At 43.9% G+C, this 27,124-nt stretch overlaps 8 protein-coding genes across 16 annotated transcripts; 6 read left to right on the forward strand and 2 right to left on the reverse strand.

The window, feature by feature from the left end:
* The first annotated feature begins 61 nt into the window (after nucleotides 1–61).
* Nucleotides 62–3,529, forward strand: LOC9267369 (RCC1 domain-containing protein RUG3, mitochondrial). Its single transcript, XM_015756471.3, has 6 exons — nucleotides 62–603; nucleotides 784–923; nucleotides 1,084–1,278; nucleotides 1,897–2,025; nucleotides 2,436–2,591; nucleotides 2,880–3,529. Exons 1-6 carry the CDS (start codon nucleotides 113–115, stop codon nucleotides 3,080–3,082), a joined length of 1,314 nt encoding a protein of 437 aa, XP_015611957.1. The 5' UTR covers nucleotides 62–112; the 3' UTR covers nucleotides 3,083–3,529.
* A 349-nt stretch (nucleotides 3,530–3,878) lies between these two features.
* LOC4347851 (dihydroneopterin aldolase 2) lies at nucleotides 3,879–5,870 on the forward strand. Of its 3 annotated transcripts, none has more exons than XM_015756476.2 (4): nucleotides 3,879–4,060; nucleotides 4,602–4,806; nucleotides 4,974–5,178; nucleotides 5,432–5,870. In XM_015756476.2, the coding sequence occupies exons 2-4, from the start codon at nucleotides 4,605–4,607 to the stop codon at nucleotides 5,649–5,651; spliced, it is 627 nt and encodes a 208-aa protein (XP_015611962.1). In that variant the 5' UTR covers nucleotides 3,879–4,060; nucleotides 4,602–4,604; the 3' UTR covers nucleotides 5,652–5,870. The 3 variants fall into 3 exon arrangements, with proteins under 3 accessions (XP_015611962.1, XP_015611963.1, XP_015611964.1); XM_015756477.2 differs by having other exon boundaries at nucleotides 4,700–4,806; XM_015756478.3 differs by lacking the exon at nucleotides 4,602–4,806.
* Nucleotides 5,871–6,063: 193 nt separating this feature from the next.
* On the forward strand, nucleotides 6,064–8,844 carry LOC4347852 (ALA-interacting subunit 5). 5 transcript variants are annotated; one of them, XM_015756475.3, is made up of 9 exons: nucleotides 6,093–6,206; nucleotides 6,395–6,537; nucleotides 6,843–6,901; nucleotides 7,015–7,089; nucleotides 7,177–7,293; nucleotides 7,383–7,453; nucleotides 7,543–7,846; nucleotides 8,094–8,383; nucleotides 8,529–8,844. In XM_015756475.3, exons 2-9 carry the CDS (start codon nucleotides 6,450–6,452, stop codon nucleotides 8,578–8,580), a joined length of 1,056 nt encoding a protein of 351 aa, XP_015611961.1. In that variant the 5' UTR covers nucleotides 6,093–6,206; nucleotides 6,395–6,449; the 3' UTR covers nucleotides 8,581–8,844. The 5 variants fall into 5 exon arrangements, with proteins under 5 accessions (XP_066160218.1, XP_015611961.1, XP_015611959.1 ...); XM_015756473.3 differs by having other exon boundaries at nucleotides 6,192–6,206; nucleotides 6,363–6,537; XM_015756472.3 differs by lacking the exon at nucleotides 6,093–6,206 and adding an exon at nucleotides 6,209–6,320.
* A 433-nt stretch (nucleotides 8,845–9,277) lies between these two features.
* LOC4347853 (uncharacterized) lies at nucleotides 9,278–12,003 on the forward strand. Its single transcript, XM_015756343.3, has 8 exons — nucleotides 9,278–9,513; nucleotides 9,612–9,761; nucleotides 10,148–10,324; nucleotides 10,446–10,534; nucleotides 10,632–10,696; nucleotides 10,818–10,920; nucleotides 11,415–11,525; nucleotides 11,679–12,003. The coding sequence occupies exons 1-8, from the start codon at nucleotides 9,363–9,365 to the stop codon at nucleotides 11,805–11,807; spliced, it is 975 nt and encodes a 324-aa protein (XP_015611829.1). The 5' UTR covers nucleotides 9,278–9,362; the 3' UTR covers nucleotides 11,808–12,003.
* A 465-nt stretch (nucleotides 12,004–12,468) lies between these two features.
* LOC4347854 (uncharacterized) lies at nucleotides 12,469–15,148 on the forward strand. Its single transcript, XM_015756344.3, has 8 exons — nucleotides 12,469–12,658; nucleotides 12,742–12,888; nucleotides 13,334–13,510; nucleotides 13,636–13,724; nucleotides 13,847–13,911; nucleotides 14,029–14,131; nucleotides 14,588–14,698; nucleotides 14,814–15,148. The coding sequence occupies exons 1-8, from the start codon at nucleotides 12,520–12,522 to the stop codon at nucleotides 14,940–14,942; spliced, it is 960 nt and encodes a 319-aa protein (XP_015611830.1). The 5' UTR covers nucleotides 12,469–12,519; the 3' UTR covers nucleotides 14,943–15,148.
* LOC107276553 (extensin-1) lies at nucleotides 15,032–17,578 on the reverse strand. The gene is made up of 3 exons (XM_015756339.3): nucleotides 17,428–17,578; nucleotides 15,623–17,161; nucleotides 15,032–15,453 (listed from the first exon to the last, which is right to left on the reverse strand). Exons 1-3 carry the CDS (start codon nucleotides 17,516–17,518, stop codon nucleotides 15,422–15,424), a joined length of 1,662 nt encoding a protein of 553 aa, XP_015611825.1. The 5' UTR covers nucleotides 17,519–17,578; the 3' UTR covers nucleotides 15,032–15,421.
* Nucleotides 17,579–18,154: 576 nt separating this feature from the next.
* Nucleotides 18,155–22,686, reverse strand: LOC4347855 (protein SUPPRESSOR OF FRI 4). Of its 3 annotated transcripts, none has more exons than XR_010734858.1 (7): nucleotides 22,336–22,686; nucleotides 21,618–21,715; nucleotides 21,156–21,276; nucleotides 20,645–21,033; nucleotides 20,154–20,266; nucleotides 18,747–20,038; nucleotides 18,155–18,614 (listed from the first exon to the last, which is right to left on the reverse strand). XR_010734858.1 is itself a non-coding variant. In XM_015756342.3 (7 exons), exons 1-7 carry the CDS (start codon nucleotides 22,524–22,526, stop codon nucleotides 18,543–18,545), a joined length of 1,038 nt encoding a protein of 345 aa, XP_015611828.1. In that variant the 5' UTR covers nucleotides 22,527–22,686; the 3' UTR covers nucleotides 18,155–18,542. The 3 variants fall into 3 exon arrangements, 2 of the variants coding, with proteins under 2 accessions (XP_015611828.1, XP_015611826.1); XM_015756342.3 differs by having other exon boundaries at nucleotides 19,985–20,038; XM_015756340.3 differs by having other exon boundaries at nucleotides 18,155–20,038.
* Nucleotides 22,687–23,316: 630 nt separating this feature from the next.
* On the forward strand, nucleotides 23,317–26,174 carry LOC9267048 (wall-associated receptor kinase 2). The gene is made up of 2 exons (XM_015795860.3): nucleotides 23,317–24,493; nucleotides 24,714–26,174. The coding sequence occupies exons 1-2, from the start codon at nucleotides 23,389–23,391 to the stop codon at nucleotides 25,091–25,093; spliced, it is 1,485 nt and encodes a 494-aa protein (XP_015651346.1). The 5' UTR covers nucleotides 23,317–23,388; the 3' UTR covers nucleotides 25,094–26,174.
* Nucleotides 26,175–27,124: the final 950 nt, after the last annotated feature.

The raw sequence follows: 27,124 nt of genomic DNA on the forward strand, positions 1-27,124 counted from the left end.
GTTAACGGGTTTGAACCCTCGAACCCGGATTTATACTGTTCGTCTAGTTCTAGTAGTCTTCGTGTCACGCAGCTGAACCAACCGGCCGCCGCCGCCGCCGCCGCCGCCGGCAATGTTCCGCCGCCTCCTCCTCCCCCTCCGGCGCTGCTTCTCCACCTCGACGTCCTCGAGCGCGACGCCAACCCTCTACTCGAGCGGCACCACCCCGGTGTCCATCCTGTCCTGGGGCCGCGGCGCGTCGGGGCAGCTCGGCGGCGGCAAGGAGGAGCGCCGCCTCTACCCGTCCCCCGTCGCGCACCTCTCCCTCCCCGACCCCGCGCCGGTGCTCTCCCCCACGCCCGGACGCCTCCCTGACGCCGCCGCCGCGGGGACGGCAGCGGGGGGCGTGGAGGTGGGGATCTCCTGCGGGCTGTTCCACTCCGCGGTCGTCGTCGACGGCGGCGCCTGGGTGTGGGGCAAGGGCGACGGGGGCCGCCTCGGCCTCGGGGACGAGTCCTCCGCCTTCGTCCCGCGCCACAACCCCAACCTCAGCGAGCTCCGCGTCCTCGCGCTCGGCGGCATCCACTCCGCCGCCCTGACCGCCTCCGGGGAAGTCTTCACCTGGTGAGGAAACCACCACCACATTGCTCATTTGAAATTCCTTTTGGTGTGATTAGATAATAATAATAATAATAATAATAGATGCTTGAGTGAGTGAGTGCTCGCTGGATGAACTGCAAGAAGAATGCATTGCAAATTTATTGGATTTGGCTGCTGCATCACTCAGTTTACTGTAGTCTGCAGGGGTTATGGTGGATTTGGTGCTTTGGGGCATTATGTTTACCATAGGGAATTGTTGCCAAGGAAAGTGAATGGTCCTTGGGAAGGGAAGATATCACACATTGCTACCAGTGGAGCACATACTGCGGCAATCACTGACTCAGGTTGGTCCAGTTCATGGTTAATGCTGATTGCTGAAACCTGAAAGGGTGAAAGACATTGTGGATAATCTTCCACTGCCTTTCACAATTGAATGCTTTGGAATATTGGCATTTTGTGATTGTCAGACCGCCTCAGCCCTGATCTTGTGGCTTTTGTGAACAGGTGAGCTCTACACTTGGGGTCGTGATGAAGGCGATGGTAGGTTGGGGCTTGGAAGTGGAGGTGGTCCTGGTGAAGCTGGATCTCTCAGTGTTCCTTCCAAGGTGAACGCTCTGCCTGTTTCAGTTGCTGCTGTGGCTTGTGGTGGTTTTTTCACTATGGCTCTGACTTCAGATGGTCAGCTATGGAGTTGGGGAGGTTAGTATGTATAAACACTTGGAATATTTTATCTTTTTCTCTTATTGGATTAGTGTTTCTTCTCTTTAGCAACCAGCAATGCCTTACAGTTCACATTAACGTGCAACTGTGCAAGGTGCTAACCGGGAAATGTTGTGGCAATATACAAGTTTCCCTCTAACTAGCTGGCATCTACATTCCAGATCCTTTGTTCATAGACTGGGCATAAAGTTATTAGGGCTTGATAGTTTTACTATAATAATCTCAAGCTAAGCAGTGTGTATTGAACAGAGCATCTGACATGGTACTCCATGCTTTCAGTTGGCTCTTAGTGAACCTATCCAAAATGCAAAACCAATATCTCAAGAACAAATTGATTTGATATGCTTTCATCTATTCTCCACTGATCGTGGTTCTAGAATCTCCTGTTTTAATCCCATCAATTTTTATAAAAGATGCAAGTGGAATCACATATGTTTTTAATGCAAGTGGAATCACATATGTTGGGTCTAGAATTTCTAAACCTTGAGTTAAATGGTTAAGGAATGCCACCTGAAATGTACTTCTTGTCAAACTGTGTAGATACTCTTTAATTTAATTTTCTACATGCTTTTTGTCTAACCTCCATACGATTTCCAGCAAATTCAAACTTCGAATTGGGTAGAGGGAGCAATTCCAGTGACTGGAGGCCACAGCTTATCCCTAGCCTGAAAAATCTCCATGTAATCCAAGTAGCATGTGGTGGATATCATTCTTTAGCCCTGACTGGTAAGTTATTATTACCTGCAAATTCTGTTGCTTTCCTGCCACTAATAGAATGCAATTTTGGCTATTCTCCTAGCTAAATTCAAAACTGTATTATACTGTTGAAACAAGCATTTGCAACCAAGGTCCCGACGAACATTCATACAGAAGTGAAAAATAAAGAAATTTGCATTTTAAAATATTATCTAAGTGAGTTGTTGACCATACCTAATGCCAGTTTTGCACCATGCAATGATGACCTTCAATCAGATACCATGTCTGATAATGAGTCAAGTTTCTTTTGGAACTGCAACAAACAGTATAAGGCAATAATAGTTAGAGAGATTTTTTCACTCATAAATTGCATTTATAGAAGAAAGTATGGTGGTTATTGTAGCACACAACTAACGTCTTGCTTCTTTGGCTGTATTCAGATGAAGGTGTCGTTCTCTCATGGGGACATGGTGGACACGGCCAACTTGGGCATCCAACCCTTCAGAATCATAGAGTCCCACTAGCTATCAAAGCTTTGTCTGAAGAACGAATTGTCTATATAGCCTGTGGAGGTTCGACTTCTGCTGCAATATCAGGTGAAAGCTTTATTGATGTGCTGGGATTCTTGAGATGTTTTTAGTCATCTCTTGTAGTTTTGCTAACTAAATATGGTATAAAGGGGAATCTTGGTTTTAAATAAAATGGAAAAAATATCTCGTGTCAAAGGTCAGTAGAAAATGCTGAAGTTTGCTGTACAAAGATTCCTTCTCTGTGCCATGTTTTAGCTTGTTTTTCCTTAATCTTGTTCTACATCATGCAAGCAGCTAAATTTCCTTGCTCTAAGCAACTAACCCGAGTTTACTTTTGTTTAATTGTCTGGACAGAGAAAGGTGACTTGTACATGTGGGGAAATGCAAGAGATTGCCAGTTAGGTGTCCCTGGTTTGCCAGAAATTCAGCCGCTACCGGTTAAAGTTAATTTTCTCACAGACGGTGATGAGGATTTGGGCCCTCATCGTGTCATTTCTGTTGCAATAGGAGCCTCGCATGCCATGTGTTTAGTCTCCAGGCAACAAAATGAGAAATAATGCTTCTGTGTTTCCAGTTTGTAAAGGAGCTCGAGTTTGGACATTCTAACCTGTGAGTTCATTCTGGTTCATGTTCTACTGGTTAGAGCCTTCTGACCCAGTTGTTGGAAATTGGAGAGTCTTGATCAGCAAAGTTCAGCATCAGCAAGAAACAATAAAAGTCCTGCTCTGATAAACAAGAAAAGGCCATGTGCGTGGATTAGGTCCGGCTGAGCACAAGCATGTCTTAATTTCGTAAATTTGAGTACTGAAATATTTTTTGAATACTGTGACACGAAGGATGAGACTGTGTACTCATAGTTGCTGATCTCGAATTTGTAGATGCTCTGCTGCTGTAGTTAAAGAGTTGAGCTGACCAAAATTTTGTAGTTTCTGGGTCTTACTATAACTTTGCTCAGGAAACCTGATTTCAGTTGCTGCTCAATAACCGAGCAAATGTTTTATGCTTCTCTTTCTAGTCACTGAATTATTACGCGTTATCATTTCTTTCAAGCCTTCGAGGCGGTGTAATGTGGTTTCAAAGGGGAAATTTTGAGCTCCATTTCTAAGCAGAACAATCATCGTTTGCGCTAAAAAGTTTCTCTGAACTGCACTTTTACTGTCGCCAGAAACTGCACTTTTACTGCCAACATTTTTTCTCTCGTCTTGCTTGGTGTTCATCCAGCGTAGCTTAGCTGAATCTGTGAAGTGCAGAAGCTGATCGCAAGTCGACCAACCTGAAAGCTGTGAAAATCTTGCCGATGACATGACGGCCAAATTCTATTGCCATTTGGGCTGCAAAGACTTTTTTTTTTCTGGGAAAGGAGAAAAGCTCGAAAAAGGAAAGGGGAAGAGATAAGATAAGGGAGGGACGAACAGTGGGAAGCAGGCATCTTGGCTCATTCCTCGTCGTCTCCCGCCGCCTTCTCCATCGACAAGCCCAGGAGAAGGGTTTTTGTGTTTCTTGATCCACTCCCGCAAGGATTCACGGCCTCTCAGGTATTCTTTTCCTCATCTCCCTCAAGTTCTTCGCTGGTTCTTGTTTAGTATATCTCCCTCCAGAGATTCCTCTTTTTTTTTTCTTGTGATGATAATGGTTTCTCCTGAAGATTGGTTCTTCGTTCCTCTGGCCTAATCTTTAAACCGATTATGAGAAATCCTTTTGAGTTGGGAAATTCTTGGGGACGGATTAGTATTACAACGGAAAAGATTTGATTGTTTTAGCAGTATTCGTCCATGTATGAAGAATGGAGGATATTGTAATTCGCAAATTTCATAAGCAATTTTCGTGGTAGCGCCTATGATCAATCTGTAATTTACTTGCTTGAGGCCCTGGGGGTTTTTTATTTGGATGATTGGTGATTGATGTTGTTTAGCACTCCAAGTATGACATGCCTCCCTTTTTTACTGGGTAATCACGATGCTTTTACTAATTCTGTGAAGCATATCAAATTGTTGTGTGAATATGCTGTTGCTCTTTCTCATTATCTGACACTTAATAAGATAAGACAGTTGTGTTCCTTCTACTGTTATGCTGCAGCTTATGCTCTCATTTGCACGCACTAGCTTTGGGGGTCAGACTGCACATCTGCCTAAGTCTAAAAGTTCAGGATATAAACATTTTGTGTCCATCTCCAGTGGTCTCCCATGCTTCCTCGCCATCAGGCGGCAATCTCCTGGCTATAGTTCAGTTCACACAGCTTCCTTCAGTTCACAACACAATCAATTGAGCACGGATAGGTCAGGTTAGTACAAGTTCAACCAAGTCTTCAGATCGATTCATTCAAGTTGGCTAGGTGACAGAATTGTTGTTGGTGGTTAGCAGAAATATGGTCTTATCATCTAGGCGCATTCGTAATTCATTGCCCCTCCTGTTCCATGTGCTGACTGAGTAATCCATTCTGTGTTTTAGGTACTGTTATGGCAGAAAGGGAGCTAATCGACAAGGATAAACTTATACTTAGAGGTTTGCAGTTCCATGGTTTCCATGGAGTGAAACAAGAAGAGAAGACTCTGGGCCAAAAGTTTGTTGTGGATGTTGATGCGTGGATGGATTTGAGTGCTGCTGGGGAAACTGACAGCATATCTGATACAGTTAGCTACACAGATATTTACAGGTAAATAAATTATCGATGAGTAGAATTAAGGGACTTCTATTGATTTTATTGCAATATTTGTTAACAGATTTCTGCCTTCCTGGCTCGTTAAGTTATACTAGAAATGTCTTGATTGATTACTTTTTAAGATATGAAACTTGCTTATCCATTTCGGCAACGTAGGATTGTTAAGTTCATTGTCTGCTATTTGCTTATTCTTACCAGTTCCAACCATTGGAGAACTGAAGTATGTTCAATTGTTCATGCTCTATAGGATTGCCAAGGATGTTGTTGAAGGCCCATCGCGGAACCTTTTGGAGGCAGTAGCTCATCGCATCGCGAGTGCCACATTGCTGAAATTCCCTCAAATCTCAGCCGTCAGAGTGAAAGTTGGGAAACCTCATGTTGCGGTACAAGGAATCGTCGATTATTTAGGCGTTGAGATATTGAGGTACAGAAAAGACGTAGGAGGCGATCGTCAGGAGCTTCATTGAGCCTGCTTTGTGCTGAGGATGGCGTTACCTTACTACTCAACAATGCATTTTTTGCAGCCGTTTGTACCTCAATAATTTCAATGGAATGTTGACCTCATGAGCTGTTCCCTTAAAAAGGGGTGAAGTTTTATATTGGGGTTGAAGTAGGTACCATGTTGTGTTGCTTGTCCAAAACTTTGGCAAACTTTGCTTACAGTGACTTAAAATTGTCAGGTTAAACTCTCTCTTTTTTTTGGATATTTTGCATCATTTCACCTTCATGCTCTGGAGCATGTCCTATGATATACCCTTTTTTTCATTTATTGTGTGGCATCCAAATTATGTCCTTAGCAAATTGGAGCTGTCACATGGGCCCCACACTTAGGTTGTTGTCTTGTTGATGAACATATCGGAGCAAAGCAAGACTTTTCATGTGGATTCGAGGTACATACACAGGTTCAACCAGCCAATGCTATCCAAACACCAACAAAATCTTCAGAGGAAAGGGCCATGTGATGCAGACCGGTTAGGTGATCCTTAACTTTCCAGTGTTTAAGACGCTCTCAACAATGACAGGTTGTCACTCTTACTAGTAGCCTTTCAGTTCCTTGCTTTGCCTCTACTCCTAAACCTTCTTTAATTCTTTCCCTCGTTTCTGTACTCTCCTGATGAAATCCTCTCTGAAAACCGGTATAACCTCGCTATTTGTTTCTTGTCTGACATTTTGGGCAGTTACCTATTCTCTTTGCATTTCTCAAGAGCAGTTGCAGGAGAGGAGTCTTCTTCTTCACTGAGGCAAGTTCTTGGCCGGAGACAAGAATGCCACCAGTGAATAGCGACGGAGCAGGACCAAGCTCCGGCGAGGATGGCTCTGCAGCCGCCGTGAAGAAGCGCAACAGGCCTAAGTGTAATCTCTCTCTCTCTCTCTTTCTCTCTCCCCAGATAATTGAATTTATGTTTCTTTCTGCTGCCACTTGAATTTTTATGGTAACCACAACCGCTTTGGTTCGAGAAGTATACTCCTTCACCTGCTTCGGATCTTTAACTGTTCTATCGGGTGTTCATTTCAGCACTGTATAGTATATGCAGCAACACTTGCAATTATCTTTGTTTTGGAATGGCTTCCGGAGTTTGGGGATAAATTTATAGTACATGAAATTTACTTCTGATGAAACAAGTGCTTATTTGCATCCACTCTTTCTGATTTTGAAGACCATCGGTTTACGCAGCAAGAACTTCAAGCATGCAAGCCTATACTGATACCCCAGACTGTAAGTTCAGTTGTTTGCTACAATCTCACTGTTCAACATTTTTTTCTCGGTATGAATATGGCTGGGAAGTTTAACATGTGATGACTGTCTGCATAATTTTGAATAATTTACAGGTTATTCTTGTACTAGTGTTTGTGGGCCTAATTTTCATTCCAATTGGTCTTGCTTGCATTGCAGCCTCAAATAAGGTAAGGTTGAATTGTGCTTGCTATTATTATTCAAATTGGTAAATGAATGCTTTTTCTTCCATCTTATGTTTGGATTTCTTCAAATAGGTCGTTGAATTGGTTGATCGTTACGATACAAAATGCGTGCCACGGAACATGCTTCGCAACAAAGTTGCTTTTATCCAAAACTCATCAATAGATAAGACTTGCACAAGAGTCTTCAAGGTAAAACTGTTTCCTTTGAGTACACAGTGAAAACAACACATTTTGTGTCTTTCATCGATAAGGTAAAACAACGACTTTTTTCCCTGCAGGTCCCTAAAGATATGAAGAAGCCGATTTACATATATTATCAACTTGACAAGTTCTACCAGAACCACAGAAGGTAGAAATCTGGCTAATAATTTTATTGACCAATTCATACAAAAGTAAAACCTATCTGTCTGAGTTGAATCACTCTGATTGGGAACGCAGGTATGTGAAGAGCCTCAACGATATGCAGCTGAGAAATCCGAAGAAGGTGGCCGACACGCAATACTGCAGCCCTGAAGCTACTGCGAATGGCAGACCTATTGTTCCTTGTGGTCTCATAGCTTGGAGCCTGTTCAACGACACATACAGCTTCACTCGTGGTCATGGCAACGAGACATTGAGAGTGAACAAGGATGGCATTTCGTGGAAGAGTGAAAGGAATCGCAGATTTGGCAAGAACGTGTATCCTAAAAACTTTCAGAATGGGACTTTGATTGGTGGAGGGCAGTTAAATCCAAGCAAACCTGTAAGTGTTTTGGTAACTTGCGACTGAAATGTCATGCGTCCATTCTCTACGGTTCGTCGTAAATAGCCATTTTCAAAGCAAAATAGTTGTTCAGTTTTGAGTTTCAGAACTATTTTCAGGAATATACAGTGTAAGATTGTCTAACTTTCCAAGGCACATTGCCAAGAACAGTTAACAAGATTGAGTTGAAATTTATATCGAAGTAATACTTGCTACATGCTAACCTCTGTGTCTGCAAATTCAACAGCTGAGTGAGCAGGAAGATCTGATCGTCTGGATGAGAATAGCAGCACTGCCAACATTCAGAAAGCTGTACGGGAGAATCGACATGGATCTGCAGGCCGGTGACCGTGTAGAGGTGACGATGCAGAACAACTACAACTCGTACAGCTTCAACGGCAAGAAGTCGCTGGTGCTGTCCACCGCCGGGTGGCTCGGAGGGAAGAACGCCTTCCTCGGCCGCGCCTACGCCATCGTCGGCTTGGCCTGCTTCCTGCTGGCACTGCTGCTCGCATTGCTCTACTTCGTCTTCCCCATGTCAGTATCTGCAACTGCAGAATTAAACCCTCAGTTCTTCATCCCCTTCATGAAATGTTCATGGATTCTTATATTGGTATGATGAGATTGCGAGATGATAGATGCAGTAGTGCTGACGTTCTTGTGTTAATGTGTTGGTTTTCAGGAGAGAGGAGCATCTGTCGCTGCACTACACTCCTGCTCGACTTGTACGATGATTGAGCAGTTGGGCATGGAATGTTATGGATCTTTTTGGACCATGGATTTTGGGAATCATTTCTTAGTTGTTCTGTATATATACGATAAATGTTAGACAGGCTATACTACTACTATGTGTACATATGTGTTATCTGTAAGGCTGTAATTGAACTTGCTTGTGATGTACTAGTTCAAACTTCAAACATGTTCTTTTAGGAATACATGATTCAGACATGGTTGCTGAAAGAATTTTTTAATACAGTGAGTGCTGTGCAAAGTGCAAATTTGGGAGTTCCAGGTGCCCCATTTGTTAAAGACACCACATGAAGATGATTGTTAAGTGGAAGTATAGAACTGAAACTTTCATTGCTGAAGTTGATATGCATAGAGATAAAGACAACCACAACTAGAGCAAAACTGAAAGTTCACTTTTTTATACCTTTTCCTATGATAAGTACTCCATCTGTCTCATAAAAAACCCAACCTGATATTAGATGTGACATATTCTATTACTATTAATTTAAACATATGTTTCTTCGAATTTATTGTATTAGAATATGTCACTCTTTTCTGTGGGATAAATGGAGTATACATCTACCAAGTGCAAAGATTATACTATCTGGGGTTGCTGAGAAAGCAGGGGCATTTTTGTAACTTGGCATTGCCGTGTGCCGCCAAACCAAATGCACACCTCACTGGCACTGAGCGCACTTCACTAGGCGAGAAAGAGATTATCACTGTTGTTTTTTTCGTTTTCTTGCTTGCGGCAAGCAAAGCAAAGCTAAGCTAAGCCAGCCGAACAATGGAGAAGGCCGCTGGATTCCTCTCCTCCCTCCTCGGCGGCGGCGAGGAGGTGCCGCCAGAGCCGGCGGCGACGGTGAGGTCGATCCTGATATACCCCATCAAGTCATGCAGGGGAATCTCCGTGCCCCAGGCCCCAATCACCTCCACTGGTACCTGTCGCTCATCCTCTCCAAAGATTAAGAATCTTTCTTCTGAATTAGCTAGAAGTGGTTTGTGATGGATGGTTGCGGCGTCAATCGATCGGCAGGGTTCCGGTGGGATCGGCAGTGGGTGGTGGTGAACTCCAAGGGGAGGGCCTACACGCAGAGGGTGGAGCCCAAGCTCGCGCTGGTGGAGGTGGAGATGCCGCCGGAGGCATTCGCCGAGGAGTGGCGGCCGACCGCCGATTCCTACTTGGGTATTCTTGCCTTCTCCCTCTATTATCTCATCATTTACTACCACTTCTGTATATGCCATCTGTTGATTAATTTCAGTTAAACAATCTGAAGAATGTTTAGCCAATGCTGTTTTCCCTTCATCTGTGTTAATAACGTTTGAATTGCTCTAGATAATTAGTCGCCTACCGAATGTTAGTTTTATCTTGACATGTAGCTGAATGCTAATAGTTGATCCGTAAGTAGGACTGGACAAATGTTGATTTTGCCCCCTCATTAAAAAAAAAGTAGAACCTGTATGGGCCTTCTGAATTTTACATCACCGCACACGCAGGATAGCTTCACTGTCAATCTGTCATGCCATTTAAATTACCATTTTATTGAGCTACCCTGCGATACTAAATTGCAGTTGGAAGAGCACCTGGAATGGACCCATTGAAGATCCCTCTCAGTGCTGAACAAGCCATAATTAATGATGTCTCTGTATGGGAGTGGTCTGGTTCTGCTTATGATGAAGGAGCTGAGGCGGCCGAGTGGTTTTCCAGTTACTTCGGGAACCCAAGTCGTCTAGTGCGTTTCAAAGAAGGTTTATATCTTAGTAGTACTAGTACTGTTTTTCCTGTCTTGGAACCTTTCTGATTTCCAGAGTACGGATTTCCTTTCTCTGTTGTTTATTGAGAATGTCTGTTTTGTGGATTTCTTGGCAGGGTCGGAAATCAGACCAACTAATCCTGACTATGCTCAAGGCTACAAAATTATGTTTACAGATTGCTTCCCGTTTCTGATGGCCTCCCAGGTACATATCAGACTGCTCAGTAGTTTCTGCTGATAGATGTCCTGAGCAAGTGCTGCTCAACATAAAAGTTCAGTTGACAGTTCATGTTGAATTGCAGGGTTCATTGGATGCACTAAATGAGGTTCTGAAAGAACCTGTACCGATGAACCGCTTCAGGCCAAAGTAAGCCCGCACATCTGTGCGCTTTTATTTTATGGACAACTTACTGTTCGGTCATTAAATTATGACCGTTAGTTTGACAATTGTTGCACTTGCTTTCTTACAAAGTGATATCTTTTGGCAGCATTTTGGTGGATGGATGCCACCCATACTCAGAGGATCTATGGAAAACCATAAAAATAAACAAGTTAACATTTCAGGGTGTCAAGTTATGCAACCGCTGCAAGGTAAATATGACCCTGTTTTTTCAAATTATCAACCCATACTCTCTTAACCTTGAATAAAACTGTCTGAGAGGATACTTGGATACTTGATAACTGATGGTTCTGCCGGTTAATATTATTACTTGTACTAAATCTTTTGTGTGATCTGTTAAATCATAACTCTCTGAGTATATATAACCATTCTGCATGGATTTTTGAATCTTCCATACTCTCTTCATTTCTATCAGATACATAGAATGGTCACCAACTTAGTTTTGGCATGTGGCCTTTGTTTAGTTGAGATATAACTTTGAATCATGGAAGTGATTCTACAATGGGATGGGTGCCATGGGTAGTTTTCATTAAATGAAGAAGCCTGAGGTTATATACTTGTATGTGAAATGGAGTCTGACTTAAATTTCACATCACCATATTTTTTTGGTGTTATCTGTACATTTTACTTTGGTAATCCAATATACATGTACCGCTTGCTTAGTTTCTCTGTTACACTGATTCAGGTGCCTACCATTAACCAAGAAAATGGGATACTTGGCACTGAACCAACAGAAACTCTACTGACATTCCGGTCCGATGAAGTTCTACGTCCAAGCCACAAAAACAAACGGCAGGTAATCAATTCCTGCAACCTACTCTACTCTTGGAGTCCTGAATTATGCAATTACTAAATGCAAATGTGCTGAATCTGCAATTTCAAGTTGCTCATGAACCAGGTTCAGAACATATAGGTCACTGAGAACTCCCTGTTTTCTCGCCTTCTGCAGGTCTACTTTGGGCAAAATTTAGTCTGCAAGGAATCTCTGTCTGCAAAGGGCAAAGGAAGGATCATCAAGGTCAGCGATCCGGTTTATGTTCTTGAGAGATTCCCTTCTTCCGATGAAGCTCCAGCATGAGCAAAGGACATACTGGCAGCTGTTCAGAGACCTAGTAGTACTGTAGAATGCTGAATTTCTCGGCATCATTGTAAATTTTATGCTGCAACAAGGCTTGAGAAAATGTGTTTTATTATGTGGCAGAATAAACAGTACCATCTGGCACTGAAAACTGTTGCTCATACAATTGATATTCAGTGATCATAGTTATTCCTAATATAGCAAATTGCATATTACATAACCTTATTCAGAACAATACAAAACAAATAAGAAGTGACAAAGGAAAAGTTAGAAGACCCCTCTAAATAGGATCGATTGAGCCCTTTTACTCTAATAGAAAATCAGTGATCAACTGCAATAAACTCCCTTAGCAACATCATAACGGCCTGTACCTCTGAAGCCTAAAACTTTCAGAGAATGTAGAGAATCACAAGAACAGTCAGTTTCATATGCCCATCCCATGCTGGAGGAAGTATTCACTTTGTGCACAGTAAAGTTCAGATTTTACTACAGTAGCTTACACTAAAGTTGCATAATTCCAAGAATCCTGGACACGTGTCGTAAAATTTCACATACTCCTATATACTAGTACTACAAATCATAGAGATAGGGGTCAGTATTGTAATTTCAAGAACCAATCCGACTAATAAAATGCAAAAATTGGACATGATTTTAAAAAATCGTGGTGCCACTGCATGGCAGGAGGCTTGGCATCATCAGCAAGCCATTAGCCATGGATAAGGCAGGCGGCAGCGGCGAGGCGCCGCCGGAGCCGGAGCCGGCGGCGGCGGCGACGGTGAAGTCAATCGTCGTGTACCCCATCAAATCATGCAGGGGCATCTCCGTGCCCCAGGCCGCCATCACCTCCACCGGTGCTTCTCTGCTCTGCTTACTCCCCTTTCTTGAAATTTGGGAATTTTCCTCGATTTATTTGATGATGAGCTTGGATGGGCAGGGTTGAGGTGGGATCGACCGTGGCTGGTGATGAACTCCGCAGGGAGAGCCTTCACCCAGCGAGTGGAGCCCAAGCTCGCGCTGATTGAGGTGGAGATGCCGCAAGAGGCGTTCACTGAGTGGCAGCCAACGCCTGATTCTCACATGGGTATTTCCCAATTTCATCATCTGTTTACAATCCATGTATGTTGTACCTCTATGTAGTATGTACAATTATAATGTGAACTTGATTGATTTGTTAACATGGAATACAATTGATTAATTGCTATAGGATTGTGTGAAAAAAAAATGGGTTGCATACTGCATTGATGTGAAAAGGGGAGGTTGTAAAGTGCAGTGGTGCTACTTTGATTTATCTTTTGTGTCAGCATGATAGGTTGACTGCCAATCAATAAGATTTACTAATTCTATTTCTTCTTCTTTTTTTTTTTGCTTTCTTTGCTAAAATAAGCCAGTTACCTCTGCAGAAGTTTTCTTGGTTCTAAAATGTTCTTGGCAGGATGCTCAATCACACAATGTCATGCCATTTTTCTTTCATGTTCGAGTGGGTGTGCTAAGGATATCATTTTTATCTGAGGCATTGCTAATTGCAGTTATCAGAGCACCCGGATTGGATCCACTGAAGATCCCTCTTGGCGCGAAACGTGCCACAGTTGATGATGTCTCTATCTGGGAGTGGTCTGGTTCTGCGTATGATGAAGGAGATGAGGCGGCCGAATGGTTTTCCAGTTACTTTGGGAAGCCGACTCGACTCGTACGGTTTAATGAAGGTATACATTTCAAGAAATTAGGCAGACCAATCCTGACTATGCTCAAGGTTACAAAGTTCTATTTTGACTTAAAAAGGATCTGCTTTGCTTATGAAATATATATCTCTTTGTGATATTTTCAACAGCATCAGAAATTAGAGAGACCAATCCTGACTATGCTCAAGGTTACAAAGTTCTGTTTGCTGACGACTTCCCATTCCTGCTGGCCTCCCAGGTATGATTAAGCTGTTCTGTGGTTTCTGGAGAAAGGCCTTCTATGCTGTACAAAAGTTCTTTTTTTCTTCTAAACACAATACTGTAACTAGTTGACACTTGACAGTTCATATCAAACTATAGGGCTCAGTGGATGCACTAAACAGTATCCTTAAAGAACCTGTACCAATGAATCGCTTCAGACCAAAGTATGGCCATTTTTTCACAGCTTATTTCTTGGATTGTTTTGCTATATACCTACTTGCATAAATCTACCTGTCATTCTGTAATAATGCCTTTCTTTGCAAATGCTTTCTTTTGGCCAGTATTATAGTTGATGGATGTCATCCATACTCGGAGGATCTGTGGAAGACCATAAAGATAGGGAAACTGACATTTTTAGGTGTCAAGTTATGTGATCGTTGCAAGGTAAAACTGTCAGCTCTAGTGTTGTGCACTTTGGTGGCTTTAAAGTACTGGTTCCTGTCTGGAAGCAGCATGATGGAAGATTGGAAAAAAAATGAGTTGTTCTGCCTCTTAGAATATTTCAGTTGTTCTCTGTATGATCTATTAACGACTATACTGTCAGTTAATTTATGTAATTGATATTTCAGTTGTTCTCTGCATGAGCATAAAGTGTGTAGTTTGCTTTTTCATAGACTCCAGATCTGCCATGTTTAACTTTGCAATGAAGTTAGCACCGACAAACTAAGGGATGATTCTGGAGTCATTCAGACAACAGTTATTTATAAAAAAAAATTATGTAAAATTGCTAGAGAGTTAAACCATCAGAGTTTGTCTGTATGCTTTGCACTTCTTGAACTGCCAAGCTAGACAGCTAGTGTAGCTATACTCTTGCCTTAGTTTTTGTGTACTCTACTTCAGGTGCCTACTATTAATCAAGATAATGGGATTCCTGGTGAGGAACCAACGGAAGCTCTACAAGCACTCCGGTCTGATGAAGTGTTGCGGCCGAGCCACAAAAATAAACGCCGGGTAATTGTCATTAAACTGTCACGGATTTATCCTAGGGAGACTTGAGACTATGAGAAGCTGAGAGTAGTTTAAGTACATAAGAACTGACCATATTCATCGCCTTCTGTTTCTGTAGGTCTATTTTGGGCAAAATTTAGTCTGCAAGGAATCTCTGTCGGCAAAAGATGAAGGAAGGATCATCAAGGTCGGCGATCCAGTTTATGTTCTTGAGTCATTCCCTTCTTCAGATGAAGTTCCAGCATGAGCAAGGAGGGCACAGTGGCAACCGTTCAGAGGTTAGTAATAGGTCGATTTATGCGCGCATGGATGTAAATCTTACGCTGCAGATAAGGCTTGAGAAAGTGTGCTATGTGCCAGAATAAACATTACCATCTGGCACTGAAAAATGTTGCCCATACAGTCGATGGTTTTTCAGTGATCACTGTTGTGCAGTTACCTGTACTTTCATCAGATGTTACCTCGATTGCCTTTATGATAATTTACTAAGATGGCAAATTACATAACCTTATTCAGAACAATACAAAACAATAAGAAGTGCCCAAAAAGAAAAGTTAGAAGAATCTCTCTAAATAGGATTGATTGAGCCCTTTTACTCTATACAAAATCAGTGATCAACTGCAATAAACACCCTTAGCAACATCAGAACAAAGTACCTCTGAAGCCTGAAACTTTCAGAGGTTCCTGTCCAACATCCAAAACCCCGCATTTCTTGGTGTGATCTGATCACATCGTACTGTAATGGCAGCCACCATAACCTGTAAACAAAATCAAATTACAGAAAAGAAAAGGTCACATTAGTTACAGGCTGTTAACTAGATAATTGCTGCACCATTTGGTCACTGAAAGTCTGAACTCTGAACAATCTGAAGAAGTTCATTTTGTACTGGATTGCGTGAAGAAGAAGAAGAAGAAGAAGAAGCTTACTTGGATCCTTGGTGATGAGCATGGCGGTGCCGCCAAAGTCGCAGGTGGCGCCGTTGGACTTGGCGCGCTGCCAGTAGCTGTTGAAGGCGTAGGAGGCGTGGGCGATCATGGTGTCCGGCCGGAAGCACGGCCCCGACGGCTGGATGGAGTCGCAGTCGGCGCCGGAGCCGCACGCGTAGTCCATCGCCGGCTGGATTATCCCCTCCGGCACCGACGGCTTCGCCACGCACCACACCGCGCGCCTCCCCGGCGGCCCCCGCGACGCGTACGGCGGCGGGAACACCACCGGCGGCAGGTACCCGCCACCACCGCCGGGCGGGCCCGGCGGTGGCTCCGGCGCGTACTCCGGCGGGCTCGGTGTGATCCCCGGTGGATACGGCGCGTACACCGGCGGCTCCGGCGCGTACTCCGGTGGGCTTGGCACGTATGACGGCGGCTGCGGCGCGTACTGCGGTGGGCTTGGCACGTATGACGGCGGCTCCGGCGAGTACTCCGGTGGACTCGGGAAGATCCCCGGTGGATACGGCGCGTACACCGGTGGTTCTGGCGCGTACTCCGGTGGGCTAGGTTCATAGCTAGGTGGGCTAGGCTCATAGCTTGGCGGGCTGGGGACGATGTCAGGTGGGCTTGGATATGGGGTGATCTCAGGTGGGCTAGGTGTGACTTCCGGCGGGCTTGGATATGGGGTGATCTTTGGTGGGCTAGGTACAACTTCAGGTGGGCTTGGATACGGCGTGATCTCTGGCGGGCTAGGTGTGATTTCGGGTGGGCTTGGATAAGGTGTGATTTCTGGCGGGCCTGGTGTGACTTCCGGTGGGCTTGGATAAGGTGTGATTTCTGGCGGGCTGGGTGTGACTTCCGGTGGGCTTGGGTAGATTATGGGTGGCATCGGTGTAACGATCGGTGGACTAGGTGCGATTTCAGGTGGGCTTGGCACAATTTCGGGTGGACTTGGATATGGCGTGATCTCTGGTGGGCTAGGAACAATCTCAGGTGGACTAGGATATGGCGTGATTTCTGGTGGGCTAGGAACAATCTCAGGCGGGCTTGGATACGGGTTGATCTCCGGTGGGCCAGGAACAACTTCAGGTGGACTTGGATATGGCGTGATCTCCGGCGGGCTAGGAACGATTTCAGGTGGACTTGGGTACGGTGTGATCTCTGGTGGGCTAGGAACAATTTCAGGTGGGCTTGGATACGGTGCAATTTCCGGTGGACTAGGTGTGACTTCCGGTGGACTCGGGTAGACTACAGGTGGCAATGGTGTAACAGACGGTGGCGGGCTTGGGCTTATATCCGGCGGTGGAGGGTAGTAGAGTGGCGGCGGTGGAGGAGAACTGTATGTGAATGTTGGTGCCGGAATGATCGGAGGGAGGAGGCAGCTGGGTGACATCGGAGGAGGAGGGGGAGGAGGGTTCGGCGGTGAGAATGCGTCGCCGTAGGGTGGAAGGATCGGTGTGCTGTAGTATGGATCAGACGACGACGAGTGGTAGTAGTAGTGATCGAGTAGTAGCTCATCTGGCCTTAACACTCTTGCTCCTGTTCAACCAACAAATCATTTGATTGTCAGCTTATAGGGGTCAAACGAATTTGATGCTTGAGAAAAAAACCTGTCAAAGAAGAAAACAATTTGTGGCACTAGACTAGCTTACTGAAGGATATATATTCTTTTGACGGTCAGAGTATCTGAACACGACGTAGTTAAGCCTTGGTTGTGCTTAACAATGAACATGATCCAAATTTAAATCACCACAAAATACAGACAAGAATTGGGATGCAAGAAGCATGGGGAATTAGGAGCATACCACATTGTGAGAAGGAAGCGAATGCAACGAAGATGGAGAAGAAATGCAACGGACGCAGGTAGCTGCTGCCCTCCTCCATGGCAGGATACATGAACAAGCTTTGGCAAATGGCAAGAGGATTTCAGTGGCAGCAGCAGCTGCAGCAGCAAGGTGTGAGGTTGTTGTTATAGCTGCCATTGCAAACCAGGGTAAATTAAAGTGGGGCCAGCTAAAAGCTACACACACTAAACAGGAGAATCCAGTGCGCCAAAGAGTGAAGCGTCAGTGATCAAAGAAGAGTGAGGAGTCGAGCGAGCTTTTGTTTAGTTTGTAAAAGCGCATGCATGGAAATGATTGGATTCCGGTGATTTTGATGTTTTGGATTCGCCTATCCTTTTCTCCTTTTGCAGTTTAGGCACATATGCTTGCTTGCTGCCCAGATAAACGGAGACGCTATTGCCCTCTTTGGCCCTTTATTTTCTTTATTTCCTTCTCTTTTCATGACATTTGCTTGGGACACACTCAAAGATTAGATTAGACCTCCAGCATTTGGGGCCTACACGCTATTCAAAAATATGTAACCATGTTTATCAACACAGGTATGCTTTAACATTCTTGTGAATGGCATAATAACACTATAGGTGGGCTTTAAAATTCTTCTGAAAGGCATAAGTTAACCGGCAAGATTGAAGTAGAGGATAATCAGATCAGTACCACTGCAGCACAGAGATTTCCCAATGTGACATTGTTTAGCATCAATACCAATAAATTATTATTAGTAGGCGCTCATGTGCCATCAAATTAATGAATACACATCATGCCTCTGAAACTGATTCTGCTAATTCATGATGAGATTTCCAGAGTTGACAACAAATCACATTTTCTTCAGGCGACAATGGGAAAATGGGTTCTAGACTAACATCTTCACTCGGGTGGAAAGATACATTCAAAGCTTTCCAAGTCAGAACAACATATTCCTTTGACTGCACACAGTACCTCCAGTCACTAGCTAAACAAATGGAGAACAGGAATCGGGGAATCACCGACTGTAGGCGCTACTCCTATGCTCGCCCAGATAGGCGAATATGTCAGTGAATTGCATAGGGGCAATTTACGAGACATGTGTTCAATTTGTTTTACAGGGCCATGCGTCCAGCAAGCCGACTTTCTGATATTCTTCGATCAATTGCTGCATCAACTGAGTTCATCTGTTCACACATTGTGGGAGAAGAGAGACGGTGTTAGATATGATTGGCATGATTAAGAACAAAAAAAAAAAGCAGTTAATCTCTTCTCTTTGAACATAAGTACCAGGCTCACGGGCCAAAATGAAAGCTGACCTGGAACCAAATTCTTGGCACAATCTCGACCAAAATTAAGTTACAATAAATGTTACGGTATTGGCAGAAGCTCAGCCACCTAGTTCTTGTTACAAACCCATATTTGCATGTGGTGAATCGTAATCAATAAAATAATGATGCTCAATTGAAATCAATACATACATATTTGTGAACTGTCCAGGGCTTGGCCGATAACCCTCAAGTCAATTAGCACCATGAGATTTGTCAGATTGTAAAAAACTTACTAGCAGGTAGAACAATGTAAATACCTACTTGGAACTCCTGACGTGCACGACATCAGCAAGAAATCACCAAGGATATGCCATGAAAATGCAAGGTAGAATATAATAGGAAACATCTCAGTGTGCAACTACCAGTGGAAAATATTTCCTATTCCCACACACATTAGATAACTTGATATCTAATGTTCAGGAAAAGCCTAAAATTGACAAACTTAACATCCCACTTATCAAAGTTCACAATTAAGTATGTTCTTAGTGAAGTATCCCTAACATTCAGCACATACACGACTGGATTTGTGCCTTCTACCTAATGAGAATAACATAGTGAAGTATCAAAGATGCGCAAGATTCCTTTTTTAGTTGATCAGCAGCACGCAAAGTACAGATTTTGAAGGTGGAAAGCATATGATGGATTTGTCATCACTAGACAAGAGATGCCAGAAAACATAGGGAAATAGCGAAGGACTGGATATAAACTCTCAATATGATTTATTTAGAGAAAGATGGTTGAAGGTAGAGAATCGTCTTAACTCCCATATCACGCTAATGGGCTCAGAAGAATTACTTATAATACCAAATACTGAGGTTACAAATTGCAGCGTGTCAAATTTCTCTACATGTGTCGACATGAACTTGACACATCATGCTGGTGCAAAAGCAAGCTGATATGCTGTATTTACTCTTTATGCACAAGCAATCAAAGCACAGTGAATGGTCTTCAAATGTTATTGAATGCAATACTAAGGTAATACAGGACCAATTGTAACAGAAACAAAATGAAATTTCTGACGCACAAACTAAAGGGATGGAAACCCAATTTTAGAACACAAGGCGTATCATGCAATTCATAAGTGCCTAAAATTTTTACTTTACTCTATACCCTAGAATGAACACTTACACAATATTCCAGTTCAGAGCATCCCCATGAACTTCAACTTGGTTTTTTTCACATATCATTAATATTACAGATATAAAATTATAAAAATCAGAACTTACCTGGCTAGTTTCATCATGCACCTGATACTTGGGTAGCGACAATCTTCTTTCCTCCTACACAAGTCAACAAATATTTGAGATAACCCTCAAACTCATATCTAGTAATGTAACATATATACCAAATGATCTCTAATGAGAATAACAACTAAAGAGAGGATGGAAAATATACCATTGACATTGCTTCATCATCCCACACCAGATAGACTTCATTTGCACCAGGTTGGGTGGCTGGTGCTTTATTATTAGAAGCGGGTGGAGGTACAGCCGCTGGACCTCCTGTACCTGGAACAGATGCATGCACAAGGAATTGATAAAGGAACAAAAGAACAAACATAAAGGACATACATAACAAAAGAATAAGCATAAACGACATCATCTATAAATGCCATATCAACCACTGTTGAGTTTTATATATTTTATATATATATAATAAGGGCAACATACAGTGCATTCTCCTGAATTAAGTATTTCTTTTCAATATCAGAGCAAATGCTGTTGGTATTCCTCTTAATAGGAAACAGGATCATAATAACATGACTTGATTTGTCTAAATCCTCTTAAATTTCCTCTACAGAAATTGCCATCACAAATAATAAAAATCTAGAGTCTCAATTTGCTTATATAGAAGGGTCATAAGTTGAAAGGAAAATCAGCTCTTACCTTGGTTAGTAGCTGCATATCCTACTCCTGCAGGAGCAACTGATGGAGAGCTTGTTGGGATGCTTCCAGGTGCAACAGATGCTACATATGGAGAACTTACTGCACCGTTTCCAGCAGATGTACTGACAGGAAAGAGAGGTTGTGACACCTGAGGGGTAACAGGTGAAGGTACTCCAACATGGGCCATAGGGAACGAAGTCTGAAGTAAATTTGCAGGTGCTGATGTCATAGGAGCAGGCATGTTTTGAATTGGAAATAGTGGCTGTTGTGGTGCAAGCCCAGAAGCCATTTGAGGAACCGAAACTACTGGTTGTGTAAACCAAGGTTGCGGAGGTGGAGCAGGCCAGATTGGAGGTCTGGCCATCAATGGATTCAGTGCAGGGTTATACCTACAAACAAATGTGAAAATTATTTTAAAAAATGTTACAAAACAAGTATACAGAATATGAGCCTGCAATCATTGGATGAGTATGAACATTTCGAGTATACTGAAGAAAAAGAGATAACATACATAGGTGGAGCTACACCATAGGCCGGTCGTGGAGGATATACCATGCCCGCTGGATTGGGCATAACAGGAGGCCTTAGCGATGGCACTTCCACTTTGGCTACCTTCGATGAAGGGTCTTCCTCTGCATTTAGAACATGAACTAAATAAAGTTAACAAGTTCTTATAGGAAAATATATGGCTGGTTAAACTCACTGGAATATTTAATTCCTACACATGAATAATTTATCTGCAAATATGAAATTTCTCTCTTGCTTAGATTTGTCATGCTGTTTGGACGACAGGACTATAATTTCTACCACAATCTGTCACCACCAAGATGCCAACCCAACGAGTGGCACGAAAATGAATAGCTCTGCATTAAATCTTTTCAGCTAAATCACCGTAGACACTTAACTATAGCCTAGTCTCAACAAATAAATAAATAAAAACTTGCATGTGTGTCGCCGTGTTTAATAGCAGTACCTTCTCCATAGTGGGCGGCCAACACATCTGGAGGAATCCCTTGCATCCCAAAGATCTCAATCTCTGTTGATTCCCTCTCAGGCTTTGCATTGGGAACCCTGTGGTCAAAATAGTTATATACATACATGTAAGCAACAACATGGTAGAACATTAAAACCGCAAATACGCAAACACGGCAGTTGTATCATTTATTTCCCACTCAGATATTGCTAGCTGAGGGGAATAACTAGACAAGGTTTGACGGCCTAGAGGAAGTAAAGTGAATGCATCGAACGATAGCATCTTACAAAAAGGAAAAACGTTTATTTCCCACTCAGATATTGCTAGCTGAGGGGAATAACTAGACAAGGTTTGACGGCCTAGAGGAAGTAAAGTGAATGCATCGAACGATAGCATCTTACAAAAAGGAAAAACTCAAGCAACCTATCTTATCTCAAAAGAAAAAAAGAAATAAATTGCAATATAAAATCTAGCTTATGGTCCGGATGATCCAGCCCAAATTCTCAACCCCAAATTCGGCGATTCAGAAACGCGCAGCATGTATTCGATCTACTGCGGCACTAGAACAAATCGATCTAATCAATCGCGAAAAGCGTCATAATTGGGAGAGAACAGCAGTACGCCATCCAAAAATCTAGCTGGCCGAATCCGGGCTACGGGATTGAACCGGATGCAGATCGAGGGGATGGGGAGGAAAGTGGGGGGGGGGGGGACGTACTTGGTGACGGACTCCTTGTGGACCTGGAGGACGTGGATGGCCATGCCGCCGGCGGTGGAGAGCTTCTTGTGGCAGACGTGGCACTTGAAGTGCTTGGCCTTCTGGTGCTGCACGAGGATCTTCTCGTCGTCGAACTCGCGGTCGCAGTAGTAGCAGAACACCTTCTCCACGCGCTTCTTCTTCTTCCCCATCACGCGCGGTTCCCCCTCGTCCCCCTCCCCCTCCTCTCTCGCGGGCGATCGACGATTCTAGGGTTAGGGTTTCGGCGAGGCGAGGCGAGGCGAGGGCACGAGCGCGGCGGGGGGAAGACGAAGACGAAGGCGAGGCGGCTCTCTCCTTTGGTGTCGGATCGGGAGGCTGGCGTGTGGGGTTCAATGGATTTTTGTGTCCAGCCCCCTCGAATTTGTGGGGTTTTCTATCTTTCCCCTTCGCCGGACGTGCTGGAGTTGGTTGGGCCTCCAGTTCGTGTAACATATGGGCCTCAACTTGGGCCTGGTCATGTAATACATGGGCCTAGGCGTTGAAACGGTCAAGCACATCGAACAGGTCAGGTCAGTCAACGAGCGCGGAGATCCATGCACGCATGCGCTAGTAGGTACGTTCCCCTTTTTTTTTCGATTTATCAAGTGAAAGGAGTAGTTGCCAAAGCGGCCAACTTGGACAGAAAAAATAATTCCCACAAGACAACAAGCAGTCAAGTTGTGATATACTGTATTTGCCACATGACATCTTGGGTTGTTTAGTTTGATGTCATTTTAAACCATATATTTTTTATAAAGTTGATAAAAATGTGCGTTCATTTAATTTTTTAATCAAACTTTGATAAATTCATAATAAATCCTATCAAAACTTAGCAATATTGTTAAATTGTCAAAATTTTAACATTACCAAAATTTGATAAGTCTTTTTTTTGGCTGTAATATGAACAGCCACCTCATCCCGATCAGTGTACTACTTAAATCTTCGTTCTGATGGATCGATGAAATGTGGTAGTAGTGTGGTAGGCGTAGAAGAAAATGGGGTAGGTGTGTAGAAGGAGCGATTGTGCCAGCGATGACGATGCTTCCGGCGACGGCGGCGGCGCTGCTGGTGCTGGTGCTGCAGCTGATGTGGTCGGCGGAAGCGCAGGTGGCGGTGGGCTCAGGGCCGCCGGCGGGCTGCCCGGACAGGTGCGGCAACGTGAGCGTGCCGTTCCCGTTTGGCATCCGCGACGGGTGCTCCCTCGAGGGATTCGGCCTCACCTGCAACACCACGAGCAATCCCCCGCGCCTGATGATCGGCAACAGCACACTGCAAGTCGTCAACATCTCGCTGGCCAACTCCACGCTGCGCGCCGTCGACATCGACGGCGCCGTGAACATCACCTACGGGCAGATCGACGGCAACGGCACGTGGGTCGGCGTCGTCGCGAGCCCGTACATCGTGAACGAGACCCTGAACCAGCTCCTCGTCACGGGGTGCAACATCCAGGTAACCCTTGTCGGCAGCGGCGGGAACGTCATCTCCGGCTGCTCTTCCTTCTGCTCCATCAACGACATGTACACGGGTGGCGTGTTCAGAAGCCCAGGCAACAAGTGCGCGGGCATCGGTTGCTGCCAGCAGCAGGTCTCCATCGGCCGCCCCTCCTACCGCGTGGAATTGACGAACCTGGACAGGGATCGTGAGTTCAGCGGTAGGGTGCCCGAAGCGGTGCGCATCGCCGAGCTGGGCTGGTTCGACGGCCTCGCCGCCGACCTGCTCAACGTGTCGTTGGCGGACACCTCGCGCCGGAACCCGGTTCCGGTGGTGCTGGATTGGGCGGTGGCGTCCACCGGCCTGGATGTCACGCTCAACGCCGGGCTGAACAAACAGGCTGCCAATAACTGGTCCTGCCCCACGGCCGCCTCGGGCAGGAAGAGCGCGTGCATAAGCAGCAACAGCTTCTGCCGCAACATCGCCGACAACTACCGAAGCGGTTACGTCTGCCGTTGTGACAAGGGGTACGACGGGAACCCGTACGTCGCCGGCGGATGCCAAGACATCAACGAGTGCGAGCGGGCGAAGGAGAACGGCTGCTTCGGCGAGTGCACCAACACGCCGGGAGCCTTCTTGTGCAGGTGCCCGCACGGTGCCCGTGGTAACGCCACCATTCCAAATGGCTGCACCAAATCCAATCTAGGTAGCTAAATTAAATCTGCTCGCCATTTTCGAATTTATTCAGAGATTATTGTATATATAGCTACCTCCTCCGTCTTACAATATATCTACCAAGCTTTAGCTATAGAGGTGACTAGTGACTGTTCTCTCTTCCAAACAAAGATGCAAACTCTGTTCTTCTAATCTACAGGTTAAATGTCATTAACTCTAATGAGAACTTCATTTTCCTATTGTGCTCCTAGGTTTAACAATTGGAGTTGGAATTGGTAGTGGTGCCGGCCTTTTTATCCTGGCACTTGGTGCTGTCTTTTTAACACGTAGGATTAAACAACGGAGAGCAAGAACACTGAGACAGAAGTTCTTCAAACAGAACCGTGGCCATTTGTTGCAACAATTGGTATCTCAAAAGGCCGACATTGCGGAAAGAATGATCATCCCCTTGGCAGAACTAGAAAAGGCCACAAACAACTTTGACGAATCGCGTGAGCTTGGAGGAGGAGGACATGGCACCGTATACAAAGGTATTCTCTCAAACCTTCATGTTGTCGCAATCAAGAAATCAAATGTGACAGTCCAAAGGGAGATTGATGAGTTCATAAACGAGGTAGCCATTCTATCATAAATCAACCACCGTAATGTGGTGAAACTTTTTGGATGTTGTCTTGAGACCGAAGTGCCATTGTTGGTTTATGAATTCATATCAAATGGTACACTTTATCATCATCTTCATGTTGAAGGACCAACATCGTTGCCATGGGAAGATAGGCTCAGAATTGCTACTGAAACAGCTAGATCCCTCACTTACCTTCACTCTGCCGTGTCATTTCCTATAATCCATAGGGATATCAAGTCCCATAATATCCTATTGGATGGCTCACTAACAGCAAAAGTCTCAGACTTTGGAGCTTCAAGGTGCATCCCAACTGAACAAAATGGGGTTACAACTGCTATTCAAGGAACACTAGGATACCTAGACCCCATATATTACTACACAGGACGTCTCACAGATAAGAGTGATATTTATAGCTTCGGCGTTGTTTTAATGGAGTTGCTTACTAGGAAAAAACCATATTCATACAGATCGGCTGAGGATGAGAGCCTTGTTGCACATTTCAGTACCCTACATGCACAGGGCAACTTGGGTGACATACTTGATGCGCAGGTTATAGAGGAGGGAACAAAGGAAGTTAATGATGTAGCCACATTAGCTGTGGCATGTGCCAAGTTGAAAGCAGAAGAGCGACCGACTATGAGACAGGTGGAAATGACACTCGAGAGCATTCGGCAAGAAGTACTGCATAGTGTGAGCACAAAGAAATCTAAGGAGCTTCACGTCTCATGGAACCATGCAATAAGTGAGGGTACAAACTTGGAGACAACTAGGCAATATAGTCTTGAAGAAGAGTACTTGTTATCATCGAGGTACCCCCGGTAGCAGTTTTTCCATTTTTCTTGTGTGAGTTTGGATCAATATAGAAGGCTCGTGTTGTCCCCAATGTACAAGGTCTCCATGGGTTTTTTTTTATTTATCCATGTATGATATGCATGTAGTATTTCATAGCTAAATGTAACATCTTATTTTTATTGTTCTTCATCTGAATGTGTATTTTTTTCTGTTTGATTTCATCCAAGTAAAGGTCAAGATATCCTTTGTATTGTATTCAGTTATGATACTGAACTAACTATGTTTTCGGGCTACTAAACATCATCTGCTTAATACTCGCTATGTTTCACTTTATAAATCATTTTGATTTTTTTTACTAGTCAAACTTATTTAAGTTGACCAATTTTATAGTAAAGTTTAGTAACATTTACAACGCCAAATTACGCCAAATTACTTTCGCTAAAACTAATATTTAATGTATTTTGATAATACATTTGTTTTGTGTTGAAAATATTGCTATATATTTCTATAAATTTAATTAAAATTAAAAAAAGTTAACTTAAAAAAAATTAAAATGACAGGGAGTATCTTCTACCAAGCTGTCGACACTTCAATTGTAATAGTTAGCGATGTTGGTTCCAGCGATAACTTGTGCGACGGCGCTGTGATCGGCAGAAACAGATTTCCGGGGACGCAATGCCGGCAGTGATGATCGGTAGAAACGGTCAACCATCCAGTCCAGTCCGCACCTACCTGATCGATCGGTCAACGCGGATACAACAACGCAGCATATGCGTGTTCGTCTTTTAAGTAATTATTAATTTTTTTCTATCATTTAATTTATTATTAAATATATTACTACTCAAGTTTTTAATAATATTTATATTATAAAAGTTTTTGAATAAAACGAACGGTCAAACATATATAAAAAAGTCAATGATATTAAATATTTAGAGACGGAGGGAGTACATTACAGTACAGTCCACCCAAATTGGTGCTATTGATCATGAGTTGAGTGTTCAATCTGACAGTGGGCCGTTGTTTTCAACTCCGAACCTCGATCATTGACACGATGATTTTCAGTTAGGATCGATCCTGCATTCCTGCTTTTTTTTTTCCTTCTGAAACGCCAATCCTGCATTCCTGCCGAGGTGAGCTACCCATGCAACACTGCAACGTGATCTGAGGCTCTGAGTTGCACAACGGTCCGCACGAGATCCCGAGGGGTTCGGAGTTTTCTTCTCCGAACCACCTCGCCACGTCCGCCGA

This window comes from Oryza sativa, chromosome 9 (assembly GCF_034140825.1).
Source record: "Oryza sativa Japonica Group chromosome 9, ASM3414082v1".
NCBI lineage: Eukaryota > Viridiplantae > Streptophyta > Magnoliopsida > Poales > Poaceae > Oryza > Oryza sativa.